This window comes from Peromyscus eremicus, chromosome 5, assembly GCF_949786415.1.
Source record: "Peromyscus eremicus chromosome 5, PerEre_H2_v1, whole genome shotgun sequence".
NCBI lineage: Eukaryota > Metazoa > Chordata > Mammalia > Rodentia > Cricetidae > Peromyscus > Peromyscus eremicus.
In genome coordinates, this window is record NC_081420.1 from 51,424,528 (window position 1) to 51,449,838 (window position 25,311).

Here is a 25,311-nt window from a genome sequence, read left to right on the forward strand (position 1 = left end):
CCCAAACAGATTATTTCCTTTTGACACCCAGTAAGGGATGGGGCTGATGCAATAGTGGTTCTACCTCTATCTATGTGGACAGAATTCTTGGAACTAACAACCCAGGGAGAAATAGCATGACCAAAACACAAATCTAGTCTCCCATCCAAACATGGACACATGTGTTCCTGAACACTGAAGGAGAATAAATGTCAAGAATTGATGGACACACCACACCATCATACGGCTGCATCCCCTCCAGACATTCCATTCTGGTCCAATAGCAAAGGAGTCTTAGAGACTTAGTAGAAACTGATCTTGCTCTGGTGGTTTTCTCACCCAGGTGCCAAGACCAGCTCTCTGAAAAGCCTTGAAGAGCTGCTGTTTAACAGACTGGTAGGTGTGAGCCCCCAGCTTGGCCTCACAGTACATGGACGGTGTTTCTCCATGGCCAGGGATCCGTGTGCTTAGCTGTGGAAAGAAGGAGGAAGTGAATTCAACCATTCACAGTAACATGAGTTTCACAAGCAAAATACCAGCTTGATTCCAACCCTTGGCATCTCCTTCTCCTTTAACAGTACAGTGGCAGGGTCCTGAGGAGATGGCTCTTTTGGGAAAATGCTTGGCTCTCAAGCACAAGGACCTGAGTTCAGATCCCTAGAATCCATGTAAAAAGCTGCAGGTGTTGGTTAACACCTATAATCCCAGCACTGGGGAGGTGGAGACAGGAAGTTGCCTGAGCCTGGCTGGCTAGCTAGTCTAGCCACTTGGTGAGTTTCAAGTTCAGTGAGAGACCCTGTATCAGAAAATAAGGTGAAGCAATCAAGGAAGACACTTAACATAGACTTTTGGCCTCCAAACTCATGTGCACATGCACCCTCCCTCCTGTATGTATGAACTCATACACACACATACACATTAAAAAAATAAAACAAACAAACAAACTGGAAGAGCAGTTATCTGCGTTCTTTTGGAAAATTCTGTGAAAAACCCAATTGTTAAGGATACTTGGCTGCATCAGAAGTGCAGACGATTAAAAAATGTATAACATAGCAGATGACTCACCTCCTATTAAGAATTTAACACTGCTTTCTTAGCTGAGTGTGATGACACACACCTGTAAGCTCAGCACTTTTGAGGCTGAGTCAGGAGGACTGCTGTGTGTTCAAGGCCAGCCTGGGATATATAGGAAGATACCAACTCAAAATAAATAAAACCCAAAAAGCTCAGCAAACCCCAGAAAAAAACAAAACAACACCAATAATAGAACCACTGTTTTCTATATTGTTCCTGAAGAAGGATTACCAGGGGAGGTTTGTGCATTAACAGCACCATGGAAGGCAGGAGAGAAGAGGGACTCTGAGTTATGTTGCTTGTTAACTAGAAAGGCAGTAAAAGTAGGATGTTCTCGGGCTTCTGAGTCATAAGAGACAAAAGTTGGAGCAGTGTAAGGCAGGGAAAACCTGTCCATCTATGTCTTCAGTCCCCCACAAGGAGGAAAGAGAGGGAGAGAGGCAGAGGGCAGGCCTGTGGTAGGGTAGCTTCAGATAACACTGCATCTTCCTTGAGGGTCTGTAGATCAATGTGTCCACTCTGTGGCCAATGCCACCATGATCATGTGAACAAGAAAAGGACCTATTTGTTCAGCAAGACAAGAAAAGCCTGTGCTTCTCCACACCTTACAACATCTTTGGAAGAAGTGAGGTGTGAGAAAAGGGATCAGAGTAGGCATGAGAGAGGCAGAGAGTTCTAATCAGAACTGGAACATATGGTGCCATATACCCATATCTGCATGCTTGTGGCAGAGGCAGAAGGTGAATGCCAAACTCTTAGATAACTATAGTTTTTAACATTCTCTGAGTAGGCAAAAATGCTTCAGTATTTGTACATCTGCTATTCTACTATCCAATTTTATTATTGGGTGTGCATGTCATATGGGTGCACACATGTGTGCAGGTGCACATGGAGACCAGAGACCAACCTCAGGAGTAATGTTCTTCAGAAGGCGCCAACTTTGTCCCCCACCCCTTTTCTAAGACAGGGTCTCTCACTGGCCTAGAGCTTGCTGATTAGGCTAGGCTGGCTGGCTGGACAGCTAGCCCCAGGAGTCCACATATCTCTGCCTCCCCAGTTCTAGGACTAATAGGCTACCATGCTGGGTGTTTTCACATGGTCTCTGGGGCTTTAACTCAAGTCCTTGTGCTTGCATAGCAAGAGTTTCATTGACTGAGCTATGTCCCAATACAAAAAAAAATGAGCAAAATACATTTTCTTCATTAGTTTATTTTTAATCTGTATTTTATTATAGTCTGCTATACTTTCAAAGTACATAAAACTCTGCATTTTAGTTTTAACCTCCCAAATGTAGTTATTATCTATTTATTAATGGAAAGCAGATTTTGAAACATTGCTGTAGTAGAAATAGGTGGCCTTCTGAATTGGAGAAAAATGCTAATTTTGACAGTCACCATCTTTGAAAATTAGTAGGAAATTACCTAACTTCTTTCCCTTCCTTTCTTCCTCTCTCTCTCTCTCTCTCTCTCTCTCTCTCTCTCTCTCTCTCTCTCTCTCGTGTGTGTGTGTGTGTGTGTGTGTGTGTGTGTGTGTGTGTGTGTGTGTGTATGCCACAATGTGCATTTGGAGGTCAGAAGGCAAATTTCAGGAGTTAGTTCTCTTCTTTTACCATGTAGGTCTTGAGGACTGAACTTGGGTCCTCAAGCTTGGTAGCAAGTGCTTTTATCCACTAAGCCACCTTGCCAGCCCTTATATACTTTATGAGGAGTAGTTTGTTTATATCTGAACTTGGAATAAATTCTTTTTCTCTTTTTAATGTTTTAAAAAGAGATTTATTATATTATTTTATTTTATGTGTATGTGTGTGGGCCTGGGTACATATACTTGTATCATATGTGTGCAGTGCCTGCAGAAGTCAAAAGAGGGCATTGGATCCCCTGAAACTGGAGCTACAGACAGTTGTGTGTGGCCATGAGATTTCTGGAACTGAGCCCTGGTCTCTCCTAGAGGAGCAAGTATACTTAACCATGGAGTTTTCTCTCCAGTCCCTTTATGTACCTTACTTATGACATGCTATGTAAACCAATTGGCATAGGATCTGGTGGCTTTTGTTGGTCCAACAATAAGCTCTTTTGTTGCTTGACTTCACAGAGACATACTCCCCAAGCTCTGAGGACCACATTTGGGTAGCAAAGCTTTAAGTGCATGGAGGAAATTCCTGGGCAGTTAGTTGGAGAAAGGGCAGTAACCGTGGAGATCAGTTTGCATGTCCTTTCTCACAATTACTGCAGACCAAATGATGTCCCATTTCCCTGGAGCTTTCCTCAGGGTTTTAACCAGAGCCCAGGCACAGCTAGTTTTCTCCCCAGAAAGGACCGGTGCGACCTACCCTACCATGCAGCCGTGCCCACCGAGCAGAAAACACGTGCTTGCAGAGCCGGGATGAGCCCCCACAGCTCCTCTTCCCAGTTGTGGCGTTAATGATCTCCAGGTCAGCGCTGCCCACGATCCAGTTGGCACTGAAATGGGGAGACTTTCCCGGCTGCCGTGCCTCGGTGTTACTCACGCCTGTCAAGAGAGAAATAGGAGGCAGTCAAGCATTCATATTCTTCAGCTCAAACGGGGCTCCCGTGAGAGCAGATAATGGGAACTAAAGCTTGTGTTTGAGCTGGGATGAGACATTCACATAAATACTGTCTTGCTTTTCTTTTTTAAAACTTAGTCACGTTGAAGTCATGGTTTTACCTGTCTACTGGAGGTTGGAAACAAGTTCAACTCTGATGAGAGCCTTGTATTGGAGTTCATTGCTGGGACCTGCTGTAACCTTTTAATTGGAAGGACTTTATGGGTAGATTTTTTCCCTCTTTTGTGAATGTCTGTTGAATGAATTAATGAGCAAACAGAGCCATTTGAAAATTCTAGGAATGTGAGATTATTGGACACCTACTGAATACCCAAATCACAAGATTAGTAAATAATTCCTGAAAGATCCTTAGGCTTATCGTTTGGTTTATGAGGAAGAGACTTTGGATTTAATAAAGGAGCTATATATGTAGGAGAATCAGTCAAACAATACAGTTTGTGAAGAGCATTGATAAGATTCAGTACAAAATGAGAATATGAATCCCTTTTTTTCAAAGTTACTAAGAATTTCCACCTAGGCTTGGTAGTTCAGGCTGAGGCAGGAGGATCATATATATGTTCAAGGCTTGCCTGGGCTATATATTGAGTTCAAAGACAGCTGGAATAACTTAGTAAGATCTTGTTTCCAAATAAAAGAGAAACAAGAAGAGGCCTAGGGATATACAGCACAGGGGTAGAGCACTTGCCTAGCATGTGCGAAACCTCAGCATCAATTCTCAGCACAGCAACATCGTTTCTCAAGATGACAGCGTAGCATTAAACCAAGGTTGGGTTTTTCTAAGCTAAGGTCCCCATGTGCCTGGGTGGGTCTTTTGACCCTTGAAGAATCTGGCTTCCAGAATTGTCATGAAAACCCTCATGCTACAGTGCGCCTCTCCTCCCCTGTTGGACCCTGTACTCTAATGTTCAGGTGGGACGTGACTCTTACAGAGCAGAGCGGAGGGAGAAGGTCAAGATTTTCCACTCTGGGTGATATTCTCTGCTCAGCATGGGGTTTCATGCTTTCCACCTTGCACTCTGAGCTCCAGCATCACCTCCTGCCTGGCTATCTTGCAGCGCTCCTCATTATGAATGAATGCCTGCCCTCCCTGATCATACCAAGTACCTAATGCAGCCAGAGTCTGCTGATTTCTCATTATTTGTCTCCCTGCTGCTTTTTCTTGAAGGTTATGTTTGCTGACCCATGACCTCTGGGGAGGGATCACCGAAATAAAAATGCAGTTTGGAGACATGTGGCCTGGATGAATACAGCCAGATGGTTTCCAGAGCAACCTCATGTATAGCAAATAGGACCCTCCTCAGTTCTGCGGGATCTATAGTATGGCCCAATCTTTGCTCAGAGTCTCGGGGATCCACCATGAAAGTAAGCAGAATTGAGTCTCTGGTCCAGGCACTTCAGTGATGTTCTGGAAAGTTTGGTTTCCAGCCCAGAAGCTCTCGTCAGTTGCCCTGTCTCCACGCCTCTTGCATCTCTCATCCTCCACAGCTCCTGTAACTTCACCTGTATACATCTTGCAGCTCCACAGGGCCTTATGTGCAAGTCCTGGTCCAAAGACAGTCCAGATGGACCTCTCTCTCCTCTTGTCTAGTTTTACCATGTAAAGGTGAAACCTGTTACCCATCCAGCCCTGCATGTCTGCTTCTATTTCCCTAGCCATGGACACTAGACAGATGGACCCACTAGCTGACATGTCCAACCCATAGCCAGCTCCCTGGGCCAAGGATAGCTATGAGCGCAGCCCACCACAACCATCATTAACTTACTGTATTATTACCTTTTTCCTTGTTGTGACCAAATTCCTGACAATAAGCAATTGAAGGAAGGAAGATTTTTTTTTTCCTGGCTTACAGTTGGAGGAAACACATTCCATCATGATGGGGAAGGGATGCAGGCCATAGGAGTGGGAAGCTAAGTGGCCATATTGCCTCTACAGACCGGAAGTGGAAGTGAATAGGAAGTGAGGTTGGGCTATACAATCTCAAGGCCTGACCCCCACTTCCTTCAGTCAGGCTGTACTTCTTAAAGGTTCCACAACCTTCCTGAACAGCCCCAGCAGGTGGGAACCAAACACTGAAACATGCGTCTATGGGGGACATTTCGCGTTCAAACCACGACACTCAAAACATAAGCTTGCTATTTTTTATTGTAATGTGTGATTCTCCCACATGAATTTTGTAGATGAAAACATTGTGTCAAAATTTCAAAATGATGGGCATACCTGGGAGCTTTTCTTAGATCTGCCCATTTATCACATGAGTGTGTGGAGCCTACAGGGAGGCACCGGAGACTTTTGCAAGAGCATTGTATTGAGTCCAGTGGGATGGCTGCTCAGGAGTCCCCAGGATGCACTACACTTACTAGAGAAGCCCACGCACTGGGAAGCAGTACAGGTGTAAATCACAGCTGGAAGAGCACACTGGGAGTTCAGGGGCCTATATTCAACTTCATGTAAGGGAGTAGTTCCCATCTCAGCGGAAGATCTGCTCAACTATGAGTTACACAGTCATGGACTTCAGGATCCTCCTGTGTCCTCAGCTCCACCTCCGATCTTCTTGGATAGAACTGAGGCATGCTCTCTCAGCACATGGCCATTTAGCTTTGCCAGTTGCCACCTAAGCAACCCAGATCTCAGACTGAAAGTCACCTTGTGACCTTCTGGTCATGGATGGGCAATGTTGGACATCCAGGCACATTCCATCCACGTCAGCTCTTTTCCCTAGAAATGATTCACTATTGTGGCTACCCACCCCTGAGAGCTGGGCAGGGGAGACAATCTGGTCCATTGGCAGCCATGGACTGTCCTACTGGGCAGGGACCATCTCGGCAGGAAGAGACAGCTGCTGAGTTCAGGGACGACTGGGTACAAAGAGATGTCATCACTGCTTTGGAATTGTGGGCAGCCAGGCTCAGCAGCCTGGCATCTCCTCCATCTCTGCAGGCTTTTCTCTCCCCACTCCCTTTCTCCCATTTGTCTGGTTTTTGTGCTGGGATTGACCACTGAAGCATGCACTTGGGGCTTCTCCAAAATCCTAAACTCTGAACTCAGAAGAAAACCTTTGAATGTCTGATGTCAATACATGACCTGTCTGCTACCTTGCAATTCACCCCCCACTCCTCCTGTTCTCTTCCTATTACTGCTTTCCTGGAGATATCATTGAGCTTTGCCATTGGCTCTCAGCAAGCAGACACCTGCCTTGGAGAGGGCTCAGCTGCGGGCTGGCTGGGTACTGCTCTCAACACGCCCGACTCACCAGGGCTCAGACAGTCCAGGGAGGTAGCCGTGAGCATTCTTGTGTCTACATGTGGAGAATGCAGGGGAAGGAAGGCATGTGAGCGGGACAGTGGTCGGAAGCCACAGGCTGACAAACATGTGGGGTTCAATGTGAAGACAAGACTTGGGACTTAGGAACCGGAGAGACTTGGTTTCCAGCCTGTCTTCGTTCTGGGGCCTTGGCACACATCATTAATTCCCTTCTTCTGCTCTCTGATGATGGCAACTTCATTTCACAAGGTTAAGTGAAGATGAAATGAGAGAGAAAGGAGCACTTTCTAAACATCAAATGCTATGGTAATTGTTATTCAAAGGAAGATTTGAAGGTCACCTCTAGTTTACTCAGGCTTCTCGAAGCCACACACCAAAACATTCCCAGTTATAGGACAGAAAATACTTCTAGTTTAGTGATTAATTACCTAATTGTTCCAGGGAGTGGAGTAACTAATCAACAAGCAGAAGTCAGGATTATTTTTATATTAAACATACATTTTTTGGACATTTACACATTTGTCCCACATTTAACTTTAATACCTCTGTTGGAGTTATCATTGTCTACTTATACTCTGAGCCTCTAGTTTAAGGATTATTTTTATCCTATTCTTTGCCTTCAAGAACAAAAATCCTCTCCAAAGCAAACTGTGGGAATGGAAATCCAGCCTTTGATGTCATTAAAAATTTTTTTTTACTACAAAGAAACACCGCTTGGAATGTTTACTAAGTGTTAGTACCAGAAGAACAATTTTTGACAATGCTGTAATTAATGATTGGGTTCTGATTATAGTAAAGGAGATGGAGCTGTGTGCCAGACTCACTTGAATGTAATGTGCAGATTCACTAATGTGCAATGAAACATGTGATTACTGCCCAGAACACTCACATCCATCGGCGCCACAATCTTTTTCTGTAGGGCAAACGCTGCGAGGATAGACAGCATGCGCAGCTGTCAGGAGACAGCGTTTGAGTGTTGTCTTGGGGTGAAGGAGAGTCTAGCGCCTTAGCCACTGGTCAGCACCAGGTTACCTCTTTCCATAGGAAGGCCCATGGTGGCATGGTGATGAAGGAGCTCTGAGCACAGCCTTCTGAGTCACCAGGAAAAGGACGCTTTCCCAGGTCTTCCCCTCTCATTTGCTTTGCATTCTCTTCTGTTTTGGGTGATTCTTTTCATGTTTCCATTGACCTCCTCCCTCCTCCCGCCCCCTCCCCCACCCTGTCCCGCCCCCTGCCACATTCACATATACAATCCCTCTGATGTGGACTGGGCTTTGAAGATAAGTTAATGAGATAATTATGTGACACCTAGAATCTTCTGTTTTTTGGTTCTTAAAAAGACTTTTTTGTTTTTGTTTTTGTTTTTGTTTTTCAAGACAGGGTTTCTCTGTGTAGTTTTGGTTGCTGTCTTGGATCTCACTCTGTAGACCAGGCTGGCTTCGAACTCACAGAGATCCGCCTGGCTCTGCCTCCCCATTGCTGGGATTAAAGGCATGTGCCACCACTGCCCGGCTGACATTTAGTTTCTATGAAAATCTTTTTACATGTAATAAAGAGCTCACTCAATATAGTAGCAGATTTGGGGAATTTAAACCAATATTCCAGGCACCCTTTTGGTATTCCTCAATATGGACACAAACAGAATTTTCTATAGGACTTGTATCTTTTTTCCTCCTTTTCTTTTTTGTTTCTTTCCTTCCTTCCCTTCAACCCTTCCTTCCTTTCTTCTTGTGTATGTGATGTGTGTGAGTGGTGTGTGCGTTTGTGTTTATGTATGCAATGCGTATGGTATGTGTGCACACACATAGGCCAGGGACGGATGTCAGTGTCCTCCTCTGTATTCTACGACTTATTCCCTTGAGACATGGTCTCTCATTGAACCTGAAGCTTACTAATTTGGCTAGGCTGGCCAGCCAGTGTGCTCCCAGGAGGCAATGGTCTCTGTGGCCCAACGCTGGGGTTATAGGCGTTGCATGGCCATGCCTAGTTTTTATGTAGGTGCTAGAGATTTGAACTCAGGTCCTCATGCTTACATAGTAAGCCCTATTATCCACTGAGCCATCTTCTAGACCTGAGCTTTCTTCCATAGCTCATCCATTCACTCTACTGTAGACATCATGCCCCTCTCAGGACAAGGAAGATTAGTTTTAAAGGTGTTTAAAGACCACAGACCCTACTGCTTAGCTATATCAATAATAAGAGTTTTAGATTTTGCTGGATAAGATAAAGGTGCATCCTCTAAGGCATGGAAAGCAGAGACTGATTTGTGCTAATTTTCTCTATGGTTAGGGGTGTAGATATAAATATTATAAATTACAGAGACTGTTCTTCACAAGGCAACGTGAAAAGATTTAACATTAAAATAGTCGCTTGGTGCTCTGGGGATCTAGCTGTGGATCTTGCCTAGCACATGTGAGGTCCGAAGTTTGATTCTCAGCACTGCGTCTGCATACAGCTAGGTGTGGTGGTGCACACATATAATCATGGGAAGAGTGGAGGCAGGAGGACCAGAAATTCAAGGTCATCTTTAGCTAGATAGGGAATGGTAGCCAGTGTGAGCTACATGGGCCTCAGTCTAGAAAAATAATGGAACAAATAAAAACCAACCTCCAAGGACACAATAAAAAAAGGCTATATCCCGCCAAGACCCACCCCCATGAAGTTCTCAAGGTAATACATTAGCACATACCTAATAATCCAGAATACTAAACACATACAATATTGTCAACTGTCCCCAGTTTACAGTATTAAGTTCCTCCTCAGGATTATTCTTCCAGTGGCAGATACCAACAGATCAGAATCTTCTAGTTGACATGGGGCCCTAGTTTTAGCTAAGATTTTTGGAAATGGATTTGGTCTTTTGAAAAGTGAGTATTGTGTTGATTATAGTCCAAGAAAAAAAGAGCACCCCTGGTGAAGAATCAATATACAGAAACCCAGTACTGTGAGCAAATGACTGGGATTAAGTTGATGAAATCTGTGCTATGCTGGTTAGTTTTTGTCAACTGAACCCAAACCTAGACATGTCTGGGAAGAGGGAATCTTCACTGAGAAAATGCCTCCATCAGATCGGCCTGTAGGCAAATCTGTTGGCCATTTTCCTGATTAATGTTTGATGTGGAGGGCACAGCTCACTGGAGATGGTACCATCCCTAGGCAGGCGGTCACGGATGGTATACAAAAGCAGGTTGAGCAAGCCAAGGGGAGCAAGCCAGTGAACAGTGTTCTTCCACGGCCCTGCCTTGGTTCCCTCCTCCAGGTTTCCACCTTAAGTTCCTGACCTGACTTACCTCAGTGATAGACTCTGACCCCTGAGGCTTGTAAGATAAAATAAAATCTTTTCCTCTCCAAGTTACTTTTGGTCATGGTGTTTTACCACCACAACAGAAACTCTAACTAAGACACACCGTGTCATGCTTCTTATTTTTCAGACTGCCTTGACCAAGGATTCTATGAACTTTCTCTGTAGCATCCAGAAACCAAACCAAATAAAAATAAAATTGACCGAATAGAAACCCTAAGAAAAATTTGCCTTTAATGAATTATTTTGTAATGAGGGAACAATAGTGCATAATTCAATGTGATTTCTAAAATTGAGAAAATTATGCTTTAACAATGTGGTATTGTATTTAGTTTATTATAAAGTTAATTGCTTGAAGCAGTCAGATTTACTCTCTGGCAGTTCTGGAGGTCAGAATCTACAGTCACGGTGTCAGCAGGGCGGTGCTTTCCTGAAGCTTTGGGGGAGGAGTCTTCCTTGACCTGTCTATCTTCTGGAATCTGCAAGTGTTCTTTGGCTTATGGTTGCATCACTTCGATCTCTTCTTATAATAACAAATGTGATTGCATGTGGAGGCTTCCGAAATAATTTATGTCATCATCTCCCCATTTCATGAACTTTAATCAAAACTGTAAAGGCCCCCTTTCCAAATATGACTTTTTACAGACACCCCATTTATGTGCCACTTCCTGGAGTAATCCCACACCCTGAGTGTCTCTTCATGGCCTTCTCAGAGCCACTTCCTGGAAAACACCATCCTGGAGCATCATTTCCCGGGATTATCCCACACTCTGGCACCACCTACTGGCAAAAGCCCAGATCTCCAGATGATAGAGTTTGCTTCCTCCTCTCTGGGGCAATTTGTCTGCCCTTCCTTTCGCCTTCAGCAGTGCTTGGCCTGGTGGTGGACTGTGTCCAGATACCTTAACAGTAGCTGGTCATTTCTCAGGTTTACGGAATAAACAGAGGAAACACACGCCAGAGTAGGTCTGTCTTAATGCAATAATAGGCTCTTTGATTTGGAAACTTGTAGAAAAGCCTAAGAAAAGTGAGGGGACGGGAGAAAGTGTGCCTGAAAGATGATGCAATTTTATGAAAATACCAGAATCAACTAAAACCTTTCCCTTAGCAATTGTTTCTGAACAGTCATGGGTGGAAATCCCTTCCCAACCTAAATAGTTCTACCAAAGTCGTCTTTAGCAGACAAATGCTAACAAGTTTGTCTGATACTCAACAAAGAGATGTGCTGACATTTGTAACTGGGTTAATCATCTTTGGTGAAGTTTTTGAACGGATCTATCTTATTCCAAAGCAGATATGCATAGAAACTCAACCAGTCTCCACCACCTTGGCCTCAGATATTCTGGAGGTTGGTGGGGGTAAGGGTCATACTCAGTGCCGCTGTCTGCCTTGTCTTTTCAGTTCACACAATTGTGTTAACAAGGCGGGCTCAGAAATAGGCCAAGGTCAAATATCACTTCCACGACTTCCGAGTGGTGTGAACTCTGATAAGTTAATTAACCTACTACTGCTTCTCCTCTCATGAGAATGTGATTATTACAACGGTGATTGCCACCACTGCTCTTAGTTCTATCATCATTGAAGAGTGGAGGCAGACTAGCCATGATTCAGCCATGAAAATTGGCTTTATGGTGGCTCACATCTATATAAAGATGCCTTACTTCAAAGGAATCCTTATTTATTTTTTTTTAAAAAAGGCATTATATAAGTGAGACATTACAGCATGTCTTTAAATAGCTGGTGAGCCTACTATATTTAAAATGTAATTCAGTCTCCCCAAATTAAATTTACACAAGCCCTTTCAGGGATGTAATTTTTATATGAAGTGAGGCGAGTCTATAATACAGGGGAGCATTACATTTAATTTTGCAAAATGAATGGAGTAGCATGCTTCCAGGCATGCATGGAATCATAAAGTTGCAGGGACAGAATGGGCCTCTTGAATTTAATATTTAATATACTGCCAGATATCCTGTGTACCCTGTGTAATCCCTCTCTCTCCCTCTCTCTCCCTCTCCCTCCCTCTCTCTCTCTCTCTCTCTCTCTCTCTCTCTCTCTCTTTCTCTCTTTCTCTCTCTCTCTCTCTCTCTCTCTCTCTCTCTCTCTCTCTCTCTCACACACACACACACACACACATCTAATGGAAACAGAATTGGTAAATTTATCGTATTAATGTCATTTTATTTATTCTCATTAACATGAACACCATCATAATTGCCAGTAATTTTGTAGCTACCCTCTTGTCTTTTTTGTTGTTATTTTGTTTTGTTGGTTTTTTTCCATAATGCGGTTCTCTGTGTAGCCCTAGAGACCATACTGACATTAACTCAGAGATCTTCCAGCCTCTGCCACCTGAGTGCTGAGATTAAAGGTGTGCATCACCACCCCAGACTGTATATTCCCCTCCTGTTATGCAAAGAAATCAGTCCAAGAGGACTCTGTACCTAGTGGTCCCTGAAAGCAGAATGTGTGAGGTATTAATAGTGGGCAATGCTGGCCTCAGTTGCCAGACTAGGGATCACAGCTCCCATCAGAGCGTCAGTCTTGGCTTAAGAAGTCATCAAAAGTTCAGAATGTATAATTTCACTGTACTCCTGCAGCTTTGTTCAAAAATCACTTTTCTTGAGGCAGGGACTTACTTATATATCCTGGCTGATCTCAAACTCAGAGATCCATCTGCCTCTGCCCCCCAAGTACTGGGATTAATGGTAGACACTATCACACTCCACAGAAGTTGCTTTCAATAAATATATGAAATCACAGATTCTTGAGCCTCAGGACAATTTTTTTTCTGGACCATCATGTTAAATCATCCTCACATGTTTCAGAAAGACTGCAGGTGAGAACTGACCTCCTGTGGGGCCATACTCCTTCCTCAGCTGTTCCTTCCTCTCTCCAGGTGCTGCAGGACTTGTGACAACCGCCTCGCTCAGGTCAATAATGTGGAAAACTGTGCATTCCTCATAAGGAACCCCTACACCAGCTCCTACTCATACTCATGTTCTGGGAATGACCTTCTTGTCTTAATAGAGCATATTCAGTGGGAAATATATGACATGTGCTGTGGAGCCCACAGAGTATGGTGGGACTGAGGGTGGGCAATTGGTATGTTGTGTGGTGAGGTGGTCTTAACACGTTCTCAGTGTATGTAAAGAGTAAACCAAGGGGGCTGGGGAGATAGTTCAGTGGGCAAAGCATTTGCTGGGCAAGCATTGAGGACCCGAGTTTGAACCTACGCAGGATCCACAGAACCTGTGTAGAAGCTTGGCATGGCTATGAGGCCTGGCTTCTTCTGTGTTGGTTTGGGGTAGACCTCAAGTCCTCATGCTTGAGTGGCAGGCACTTACAAGGCTGTCTCCCAAGGCTGGGATGACTTAAGGTATCTTGTGGTCTGCCCTGTCCCCTATTTACCCTACAGACACTTTGGAGCCCCTAAAGAAAAGATTGTTGTGACCTAGTCTCAGATTTAAAATAAAATAAAATCATGTCAGAGTTAGTTTCTCAAACATGGGGACGATGACACCAAGTCAACAACAGTGTTTCTCAAAGAGTGCTTTCGTCTCCCATTTGCTTTTCCCTCGACTGTGGCCAGCAAACAGCCTGCTCCTTGCAACTTCTTCAGACACCTTTCTCCCATTTTCCTCTTCCTCCTCCTCCTTGTTCCCCCTCCTCATTCCTCAAGATCATATCTCTGGGCAGCCAACACCATAGGATTGTGTCTGGTACTTAAAGCAAGTAGTTCCTATTTGTTGAATGATATGGTCAGCACCTCCCAACTTCAACCTAAGATTGAGTGAGTAAATAAACACCTGAATGATGTGAATAAACTTGTTGAATTGTATTGGCAATGGAAATATTTTCCTTGGACTAGTGACAATGAGACAGAATATCCTGATCATTTTTTTTTTTTTCTTGAGACTGAGTCTTGCTTTGCATTCCATGCTGTCCTCAAACTTGTGGTCCTTCAGCTTCAGTCTCTAAATGGTAGAATCACAGATGTGTGTCATTATGCTTTATTTTTTGAATGTATTTTATTTATGTGTGTGGGTGTCTATGTGGGCTTATTTGCCCATGTGTGAGGGTGCTGGAGGAGGCTTGGAGTTGGATGCCTGACGGTGGGGTTGGGAGTTGGGTGCCAGGAGCCGACTCTGGTCCTCTGGAAACAAGTGTTCTTAAGCTTGGGGCCATGTTTCCATCTGCCATTACTCCCCCTCCGAAATAGACAAAACAACCAAACCTGTTTAGTTCAGGATCTCTCATCCAAAAAGAAACGTCAAAAGAAAATCTAGGATACAGCCACATAGGCACCTATCCCCACAAACTCGGTTAACCTAAAAGAAAATAAAAATGAACAAAGAGCTTGCCAACAGAGAAAGTTCTCTTTGCTTCTGGAAGATGTTTCAACATCCTATTCCATATCCTTTTCCTTCTGTGGCCACTCAGGCCTTTAGGATAGCAGTTTTCCTTGCTCTGCCACTGTGCCTTGGTTTTTATTTTCCATGCCTCTCACCCCTCTTTGGAGACAGAGTTAAATTATGAAGTCCTGGCTGGCCTGAAACTCGATATGTAGACTTCCAAAGCACAGAAAGATGAGCTAGGTGGGGGAATCTACACCTGGGCTCTCTGCTCCTGGACTATTGGACACAAAGCTTTGACAAGGACTTCCCTTCAAAATTTAAGCTTTGGATCTACTCATTGCCAGATGAAGGGGAGTGCTAGCGTTTGTTATGCTCATTGTACAGATGATGCCTAATTGGGGGCGGTAATCAAAAAAGGTTTACCTGGAGCCCTCTTGAGGCATGGGAGGACTCAAACCAACTTCTGAGATTGCCTAGTTCCAGGTGTAGGTCTAGGTCAAGTGTGAGGCCTGTATACCTCCAATATTTAAAAATAACAGCACAGTATTTACACAAAACATTTATGGAAGTTTGTCAGTTACTATATCATATGCCCAAATTTGATGTAATATAAAATGATGCTACAAATTAATATCTAGATGAAAGAAAGTATTTGCTCCCACAACATTTGATTTATTTTGCAAAATACTATTTATTATCACCAATCTCATAAACTTCCCTTGAATTAGAGAGGATCAGAACTCCTTATAGGATTCTGAAACACAGTGTATACTCACACCAAAGTAGGGACATGAATGCCTCCAGAACAGGTATCCAGAGTGTAAAAAGCATATAGAATCGGTCAAAACTTAGCCTATAGTTGATGAAGGTTTTAATGTGTATCAAACTTCTGACTAAGTTGTCAGGAAACACAGTGTCTAAAACAGTTTCTAGATATGTTTGCTATTTTTTTTTAAACTGCTTCAGGACAACCAGTACCAGGAAGAAAGAGAAGCAATGCCTCTGTTTCTATTGGAAATGCAGCAGTGTTCATCACATCAAACTAGAAAAGTGGTCTTCAACTCAGGGGTCTAACGATCAATTCTCTGGCTTGTCTCTGGTCTCAGATTTCTTGATCATTGCTATAACCTTGATTTGTACTATAAAAAATAATCAGACTTTTATTTTCAGTGTGGGTTTAGAAAGGTCAAGACTAAAAAAAATCCATGTCTAGGGCTGGTGAGATGGCTCAGCAGATAAAGATATCTGCTGCCTCGTCTATGACCAGAGTTCAATCCCAGTGACCCATAGTGGAAGGGGAGAGTGACTCTTGTGAGTTGTCCTCTGACTTCCACAAGTGTGCTTCCACATTAAAAAAAATAAGTATAAAATCCACATCTGTTAAGTAGGCTATCATAAAAAAGAGTTTGACTATTGACTTGGTTATTTTTCTTTTGCTGTGATAAGATATACTGGCAAAAGTGACTTAGAGGAGAAAGGATTTATTTTGGCTTACAGTTCCAGAGGGATAGAGTCCATTATGGCAGGAAATACATGTCAACAGTAAGGGAAGGCATGGGGGCAGGAGCCGGAAGCTGGCTGTTGAAATTATACTCTGGGAGCAGGAAGTGGGCAGGGAAGAGGGAGGAGGGAAGAGAGAACATGAAGTGGAGCCAGGCTGTAAACCCACAAAGCCCACACTCAGTGACATACTTCCCACAGCAAGGCCCCACATCCTAAAGGTTCCACAGTCTTCCCAAACAGTGCCTCCAAATGGGACTGCTTGTTCAAATAATGAGACTATGGGGGACATTTCTCATTCAAACCAGCACAACTATGTTATCTAGACCCCTTCGTCCCATTGTAATTATTTTTTACTTGATGGGAGAAATAGTTATGATGCTGAAAGCATCACGAAGTATATATCTTCAGCTTGGTAGGACAAGCTGTCAAAGTCAATTTCTATTTTACGGCACCCTTTTTCTAAAAACACGAGTATTCAAAGTATAGATTTTTATTAGTTATTACTCTCACTATTTTGTTTCCACCTTATTGAATTCACAATTGGCAGACTTCTTTAGGGTAGCTGTTTCAAGAAATGATGCAACCTGCCCCTTGGCCCCTCAATGACTCAGGATTTGGGCTAGCCTTAGCACACTCCCAGGTTTCTAGTCCTGAAGTTGGCTCCAGTTTAGCTTGCCCTACACAGAATATTTCAAGTCTCTCTTTGCGGCATTACTATGCACCCTGTGCCTGTGGCGATGAGGATATCCTTTTCAGCTTGGTTGGTTCTTTTTAACCCAGAACTGATTTAGCCATGTCTAAATTGCAGGGTTTCATTCTCCTAATGCATGAGCTTCCCCTCTTAAGGTGACTCTGTAAACCGACCTTGAGGGAAGTTCATTTGCTTGTTTGAGTGTGATTTTTATTATTATCATCTTTATGCCAGACCTCATCCTCCCCCACTCTTGTTTTTTTATTTCAGAAATTAGGATGATTTCTTTTCAAAATTTGCATGATTCATTTTTCAAATGTCCATCAAACGCAGTGAAGTTACTGCTTAGGGGTTTTGAGCAGGTGAGATATCAAGATTTAGCTTAATTTGAATCTTGACAGTAATGAAAACCATATTCTAAGTAAGTACAGACTGATGGGTTCAGTCAGACCACACTGCTTGCGGGGGAGGTGGATGCCACACGGGCTTGCGGGAAAGAGGACAAAGTGTCTCAGGGGCAATGCCATTATCCCAAGCCTATCAGGTGGCCCTGGATTTCTCTAATTGTCTTTTTCTAGTCATGAATTTCACACTTAACAATTAAAATTCTTTGTGTGTGCATGTGTGTTTGGCTGCCTTTACATGCGTATGCATGTGTGGAGGCCAGAGACAGACTTCTGAGTGCCTTCCTCTCTCATTCTACATTTTTATTATTACAACTTTATCACCATTACTGTATGTGTGTGCATGCACACTCCATGCATGACACTCCACGCATATGGAGGTAGGATGACAACTTTTCAGGAGTTGGTTCTCTCCTTTAGTGCTGTTAAATTTCTCTTATTCCTGCTGCTGCACTGTCTATGTAACTTTCTATTCAACTTGGGTTTGGGGGATCAAACTCTGCTTGTCAGGCTTGTGTCACAAATGTATTAAACCATTGAGCTGTCTTGTGGCCTTCCACATTAATTTTTAAGATGGGGACGCTTCAGCGAACCCGAAGCTGACCATTTTGGCAAGACTGGCTGGCCAGTGAGCTCCAGGGATCTTTCTCTCTCTGCCCTTCCCAGTGCTGGCTTTACAGGTATGCTGGTGCGTTTGGCTTGTATGTTGATGCTGGGCACCTGCACTTAGGTCCCTTTGCTTGCGCAGCAAATACTTTGCCTGCTGAGCCACCTCTACAGCCACCATAATGAAAAGTTATCATTTTATTTATGCTGCCACATTCCCAGATGGGCATGTCATTTATGAAGAGCACAGACTGGAGACTGGATGTCTAAGAAAGGATGTACTGGTCTCCAGAGGACGGACAAAGACCACTCCCTTGACAGTGGGTTGGGAAGGATGTAGTACTGTAGTTTCCATTTCTTAATGTTTATTAATTTTAAGTCACTGTTGTCAGGTGGTGGTGGCGCACGCCTTTAATCCCAGCACTTGGGAGGCAGAGCCAGGTGGATCTCTGTGAGTTTGAGGCCAGTCTGGGCTACAGAGCGAGTTCCAGGAAAGGTTCCAAAGCTACACAGAGAAACCCTGTCTAAAAAACAAAAACAAAAACAAAAACAAGACTTATTTTATATGTGCATTTCTGTGGTGGGTATGTGCATGTGAGTTCAGGAGCCCACAGGGATCAGAAGAGGGCATTGGACCCCCCAGAACTAGAGTTACAGGTGGTTGTAAGCTGCTGGGAACCAAACTCAGGTCCTATGCAAGAGCAGCAAGCCCTCAAAACTGATGAGCCATCTGTCCCATCCCTAAATCATTTATTTAAACTCTTATATAAATTCAGAAGAATGAGGACAGTTCAAGGAGTTAGGAGCACAGAAAACGATAGAATGTAAACCCTTCATAGTAAATGAAAAATCTCCTAGCTTTAACCTACAATAAATCTAAGAACTGTGCCATAATTTGGGGACATTTAGTAGGGAGGCATTCACTTATGCTTCCAAACTAGCCATTTTTCGATGTTGTTGAGAGCTAGTTTCATCACTTAGTCACAGTGAGTCCTTGTCACTTTAAGAAAAGACAGGATAAAGAAAAACAAGGAAAAATGAAAGCAAGAAAGAGGAAGAGTTTGGCCCCAAAGTCACGTTTTCTTAGAATTGCTGAAATTATTGGCCATTTAAAAAATAAATATAATTTTCTAGCTCTCAAGGCGAACCTTCCACTTCTGTGCTTGGCGACAGATGAGTCTTCTACTGTCTGAGCTACTGAGAGAGCAGCGGGCAGCTAAGAGTTTTGGACACACTCCAGTGCACTGGCTCGCAGCCCCCACACCACTTCTCTGGTAGTTAGATGTAGCTGCCTCTTTAGCTAGCCTCGTTTCGCATTATTAGTTTTTATGCGGTTAAAGAAATAGGCATCTAAGAACTTGGACTGCACTGCCACAGGATATAATCTGACATATTAGAAGAATTTAAAATTTAAGCCAACCAGATCTGACTTTAAATCCTTGTTCCTTTTGGTTAAATAGAGCACCTTAAGGAACATATTGAATTTACATGAATCTCTTTTAAGATTAATTAATGTGTGCTCATGGATATGAAGGTGACACATGTGTGCACATGCATGTGGAGGGCAGACGTCAACATCCAGCATTGTTCTTTAGGATTATCCACCTCCTGAGACAGGGTTTCTCAGGGGACTCAGTCTCCAAGTAGGCTTGTCCAACTGGACATCAAGCAGGTCTTTTAATGTGGGTTCTAGAGCTTGAACTAGGTCCTCGCGCCTGCAAGGCAAACATTTTACAGACTGAGACAGCTCCCTAGCTTTCCTCTGGTACTTAAAAAATGGAGAGACTAGTGTTTGTTGTTGCATGCATGGTATGAAGATCGAATGAGATGATTCATGTCATAAGTCAACATTGAGAGAAAGTGCCTGTTAACAAGTGTTATCTCCTTTCTCTAATGATTTTGCTACTCACTGGATACTTCTGAACTTTATAATAGTTGTACTACTCAGAACATACCCCACTTCTTGCCTCCTTCTTGTCTCTAAGAATACTACCCATAGGTTGTTCATTTCTCAAAAGCTGCTATGGTTAGAGTTATGGATTCTGCAGCCTAGATTGCACCCAGAGGCAGCCTTTATAGCTTGGACTTTTCAGGTGAACTAAAACCCCACCCATTATGTGTATCAGGACTAGCTAGTGATTAAGACCCCACCACACATTCTGTGTTGAGGATGAAGGAGACAGCCAGTGGGTTGGGAACAAAGGTAGGGATACCGGGGTAGTGTAATAAGCAGAAGCAGAGAAAGTACACAGGGGTAGGTTCCTCACTGCCTGTGGGTGTGCAGCCAGCCTTCCCGACCTTAGCTCAGCTCTCAGGCTGGAGATGAAGTAATCACTCCTTCCACAACAGCTCAGCACTCTTTACAGTGAAATAAGGCAAAGTCTTAATACAACAGTTGTTTAACATTCCTGGATAAAGTGGTGCCACCCTCTGTGCGGTAGCCTTGCTGAGACTGGCCAACGTTTGGATACAAGTTCTCCTTAGCTTTACACTTGGAATTCTGTGATCTAGCAGTAATCTAATAAATCCTGTGCCTTTGAACACAAAATGACACTAGTCTCTCTGTGTATCTCAGGCTAGTTTGTAATTCACTATGTATCAAGGCTGTCCTTGAACCCACAACCCTCCCTCAGCTTCCCGAATACTCGAATTACAGGCATGTGTCACAACACTCAGCTTCAGGAGCTAGGGTTCAGCCCACTGTCCTAGTGCCATAAACTCTCCTCACTGATCAAAGAAAGAGGAGTCTCAGTCAGGGACCCCAGGAGCTCAGAGAGCATCTACATTGCCTGGGGTTTAGTATGTGAGTCATGAGACATGGAGGAGAACTCCTTTCCACCTTCTCTGTTTTAGCTTTTTATGTCTGTGATCTTATTTTACATAACCTGTAAGTGGTCAACATTGTAGAATAAGTGAATAAAAGGATTAATTTCTGTGATGGCAGCATCTTCTCTTAAGAATTTGCTCAGCTTTGCATGAATTATTTCATTTCATCCCCACCACAGCTCCCACGAGACCCCTTTGCATACCTGATCTTATAATGTGGAACAATTTAAAAACTCTGGGAATAAATCGTAGGCCCAACTGCAACATATAGACATGCAGACAATCACAGAGTATGCACACAGATATACACACATACACAGACACAGTCAGATAGACACACAGACAGACAGATCACACGTACATACACAAAGACACAGACACACAGACACAGACACACACACACACACACACACATACACAGACACAGTCAGATAGATATACAGACAGATACACACATACATACACAAAGACACACACACACACACACACACACACACACATACACATACACAGACACAGTCAGATAGACACACAGACAGACAGATCACATATACATACACAAAGACACAGACACAGACACAGACACACACACACACACACACACACACACACACACACACACACACACACTACAACTGCTTTGTCTTACTGTTTTTTTTCTTTTCTGAGACTCGGGCTGTATTACTTTTCTCATTGCTTTGACCAAATTACTTGACTTAGAAGCAACTTAAAGGAAAGAAGAACTTACATTGGCTTATGGTTTGAGGAGATACAGTCCATCACGGAGGAGCCTAAGGAGGCTCATTGTATTGCCCAAATAAGTCAGGAGGCAGAGCAGACAGGAAGTGAGGCCTGTACCCAGTGACCTACTTCCTCTAGTAAGGCTCCACCTCCTAAAAGTTTCACAGCCTTTCCAAACAGTGCCACCAGCTGGGACTAAGTGTTAAAGCCCATGAGCCTGTGAAAGGCGTTCACATTCACACCACAGCACAAGCTAAAAGCAAAGCAGCCACGCTGGTAAATGCTTGCCTCCTGCTCCTGGAGTTCCGCTGTTTCTCAGTGTGTCTTCCTGATTTTGCCACAAGCAGTTCCTCAAGAGAACTCTCCTGATGCACAAGGGGAACCCACTTAAAGACCTAGAGTGTTCCACCAGGTTCTCACCACAAGGCTAACAGGACAGGATTAAAACTCGCATGCTTCTTCCTTCTGCTCTGGTTGTCTCCCACAAGCCTGGAAGTTTACAATTAACACAGAAGTCCAGTAGTTCCAATGGATAAACAGCACCTTTCCAAAGCTTTGGAGACTTCTCACTGGCTCCTTCCTATGGTACATAAAATTTCACACCTTCCAGTGTTTCCATGGCTATGTGACCTGTAACCAATTGTTTCTAGGTGGGGTGGCATGTCTGGCTCCCTAACAGCACGTAGGCTCTATGGGAAGTAGCAAGTGTAGTTTGCTTAGGGCTTGCCTCCCAGAATTACTTCCTGCCAGGCCCTGCAACAGAGGGTGTCCTAGGTTCTGCAGACACACTCCAGGTGACCTGGGGGTTGACTGACCCTTTCATTTTTTATTTATTTTTTGGTGTGTGTGTGTGTGTGTGTGTGTGTGTGTGTGTATGTGTGTATTACAGTATGAGTATGGCTAGTGACATTTCAGAGGACAACCTTGAGTGTCAGTCCTTGCTTTTCACCTTGTTTGAGACAAGGTCTCTTGTTTGCCACAGTATATATAGATACAGCAGGCTGATTGACCAGTGAGCGTCTGGGGATTCTGTTGTCTCCAGCTCCCATCACCCCAAAACAGTGCTGGAATTATAGATGTGCACTACCACATTCAGTGTTTTTACATGAGTTCTGGGGATCTGAACTCAGGTTCTCACATACCAGGGGTGCCTAAGGTGTGTGCTGGGGGCCTCTTAAACCTCATTATGTTAGTAGGGTCTTTGTGTGAGCTACTTTAACACCGCAGTGAAAACAAGATACAGACGTGTGCTGTGCTAGGTCCCACATGAAGTCATGCTAAAATATTGCTTATTATCAGATATGCTGTGATACACACACACACACACACACACACACACACACACACACTTGTTCATATTAAGTTTCCTCATTGTTTTCATTTTACGCAATAAAATCGCCATTGCCAAAATGAATGCAATCAGACAAGAGTTGCAACCATGGGACCTGTGTTCATCAGCCTGTAGACAAGCAGGAGGTTGCAGGTCTCTCTCTTGAGACTGTTCTCTTACCACTAAGGAGAGGCCTGTTTTGCCGGTATGAGGCAGGCAGCTGGCCGATGCCCTCCATCCTGTGGCTCATGACCCGTGCAAGGTGGCCCGTGTGGTGCAGGCTTCCCACAATGATGCTGTGGAGGTACACAGGCTCGATGAAGTGACAGAGGAGAGCACCTTGTAGTCCCAGCACATTCCAGCTAGAAGGAAAAGCAAGGGTGAAGTCAGTGGGATTTCTGCATCTGCTCGGGATGCAGCGCTGGCAGCTCATGGTCCATTCAGGGAGCTGGACCTGCGAGTGATGTTGGTGTCATTCTGTCCTTCAGCTGCCTGCTCCTTCCCTTTTTCCAGCCTAGGGAGGGATGGCCTGGGAACTTGTCAGAGGCAAGACATCAGGGTGGCCACTGATGATTCTGCTGGATCTAAGGACCAGTACTGAGCTCTGATAGTCTCTGCATGTTCATTAAACTCAACTTCCTTTTCTACGAGCTGTTAGAGAGATAGGCAGTGCTGTTCTCTAAGAGACTTAACATTAGATTGTTTAAAAGAAGATGCTTGGTTCCCAAAGTGAATCTGAAGTTTTTTTCTTATACCCTATCTGGGAAAGTTTCAGAAACTGAATTTGCTGATTTCTGTTTGGGGAGAAGCATTGTCTTCCATTCCCTTTGTCCTTAGCAGTCAGCATGACCTACTGTGCTGAAATTAAAGGGCATTAATAAGTGACCTTGTTTTGGTCTGGGGATGTATTTTTTATTTTAAAAAGCCTAGATCAGAGATGATTGACAATGACCCTTTCTTTGAAATAAATATAGCTCTGGGTGAATGTTCTTACTTCTTCAAGCAGAGGTGATAGAAGTACTGTGAAAAACATTTTTTTTTTTCATCCCCCGACCTAAATTCAGAGTAGAAAGTTCTGTGTATCTACCACTTCAAGTGATGCTTTGTGGCTTCCAATCTAGTGTTTAAAATGCAACCACTTATTGGAGGCAGGCATTATGTAGCTAATTTCTTACATCATTGTTCTTTTTCATTAATTAACATTTTTCCACTGTTGGAGCAATTATTGTGGGACCTCCATGCTGTACATCTCTTTTGATGATTAATAAGGAGTCATTATATCTCTCTTCCCGAAGCAGTCAATTAACACAGAATTCTTTCCATTAATTACCGAATGTGTCTCTACCTGGAGAGCAATCTGCTCCAAGAACCGGTGACACCAATTGCTTTAAAAAGTTCTCTTTAAATTTTATTCCGAAAACACAAGCAATTTAGCTGGCGATATTAATCTGCCTCAGAAGCATCATGGTGACTGAGAAACATCTTTTAATCTCATGCAAGAAAAGGCAGCCATCTGGCTGGCAAGGATTTCAGGGAACCACTCTCCCAGTCTCCCTCCGTAAATGCAGGTCATTAAAGTAATGTGTTCATCTACATAAAACTCAAATGGAATATAAAAGGTAATATTTATATACAAACAATTTAGTCCTACGATTTAAACAGTCGTTGGTTTTATGAAACATTTACTTTAGACTATCAGATTTGCATAACTTCATTTAAAAATACTGTGGTCATTTTCTGGAAGTCACACTGGTCTTCTCAGCAAAGAAAGGGCTGTCTTTGTGCACTGTATCCCAGTGTAAATATCAGAATGGGTTGAGACAAAGGGCATGTCTGGAAGAAGCACATGTCCTCATTCCTGATGTCTTTTGGCTGTAACGTTTCTGCTTCGTTCTGAATTTTCACTACAATATGACACACCCACTGTGGCTCTTCTAAGGCCCTCGCTTTCCACTGATGAGTTACAGATTGGCTACAAAGCTCAGGGAGGAGCCCTGTGATACTTGACTCTTCTTGACTACTTGACTGGAAGGAAGAGTGTTGGTGGTTTTGATTTGTGTTTGAGGAATTAAGCTCATTCCCTTACGTCTTCTCTTTTGAAATTTTATTATTTATTTATTTATTTGTATTATTATTTTTTCACACAATATATTTTGGTGATTTTTTTTCCCTCTCCCAACTCCTCCCAGATCCTCTCCATTTCCATATCCACTCAACCTCATGTTCTCTCTCTCAAATGTAAGACAGAAAAACCAAAAAGCTAAAATCAAAACAAACAAACAAAAAAATAAGATAAAGAATTGAGAAGCTAAGAAGAAGTATAACAAGATGGAAGAGTGGGTAAAGATGAATGCCGCCAAGTCTGGGGACCCGAGTTGAATCCCTGGAACCCAATGTTTGGAAGGAAAGTTGTCCTCTGACCTCCATAGGGCACGAGCTTGACCCCCCTCCCCTGCCAAGCCAATTAAATAAGAAATATGTAGGATATATTTTTTTTACATGCAAATGCCAAGAACGGTTGTGCACTCTTATAATTTAGTCCCAGTACTTGAGAAATGGAGGCAGGAGAATTGTGAGTCTAGGCAAGCCTCTGCTTGATACAAAATAGCACCTAAACAAACAAACAAACAAACAAACAAATACTGAGGAGGA

General features: G+C 43.4%; 1 protein-coding gene across 1 annotated transcript in view; it reads right to left on the reverse strand.

Annotated features, from left to right (window-relative positions):
* Window positions 1-273: 273 nt before the first annotated feature.
* Window positions 274-25,311, reverse strand: part of Adarb2 (adenosine deaminase RNA specific B2 (inactive)) — a 197,925-nt gene continuing 172,887 nt past the window's right edge. The window contains exons 7-9 of the mRNA XM_059263018.1: window positions 22,840-23,021; window positions 3,383-3,561; window positions 274-450 (exon numbers count right to left, since the gene is read on the reverse strand). Coding sequence (XP_059119001.1) covers window positions 274-450; window positions 3,383-3,561; window positions 22,840-23,021 — 538 coding nt within the window. The remainder of the gene's footprint in view (window positions 451-3,382; window positions 3,562-22,839; window positions 23,022-25,311) is intronic.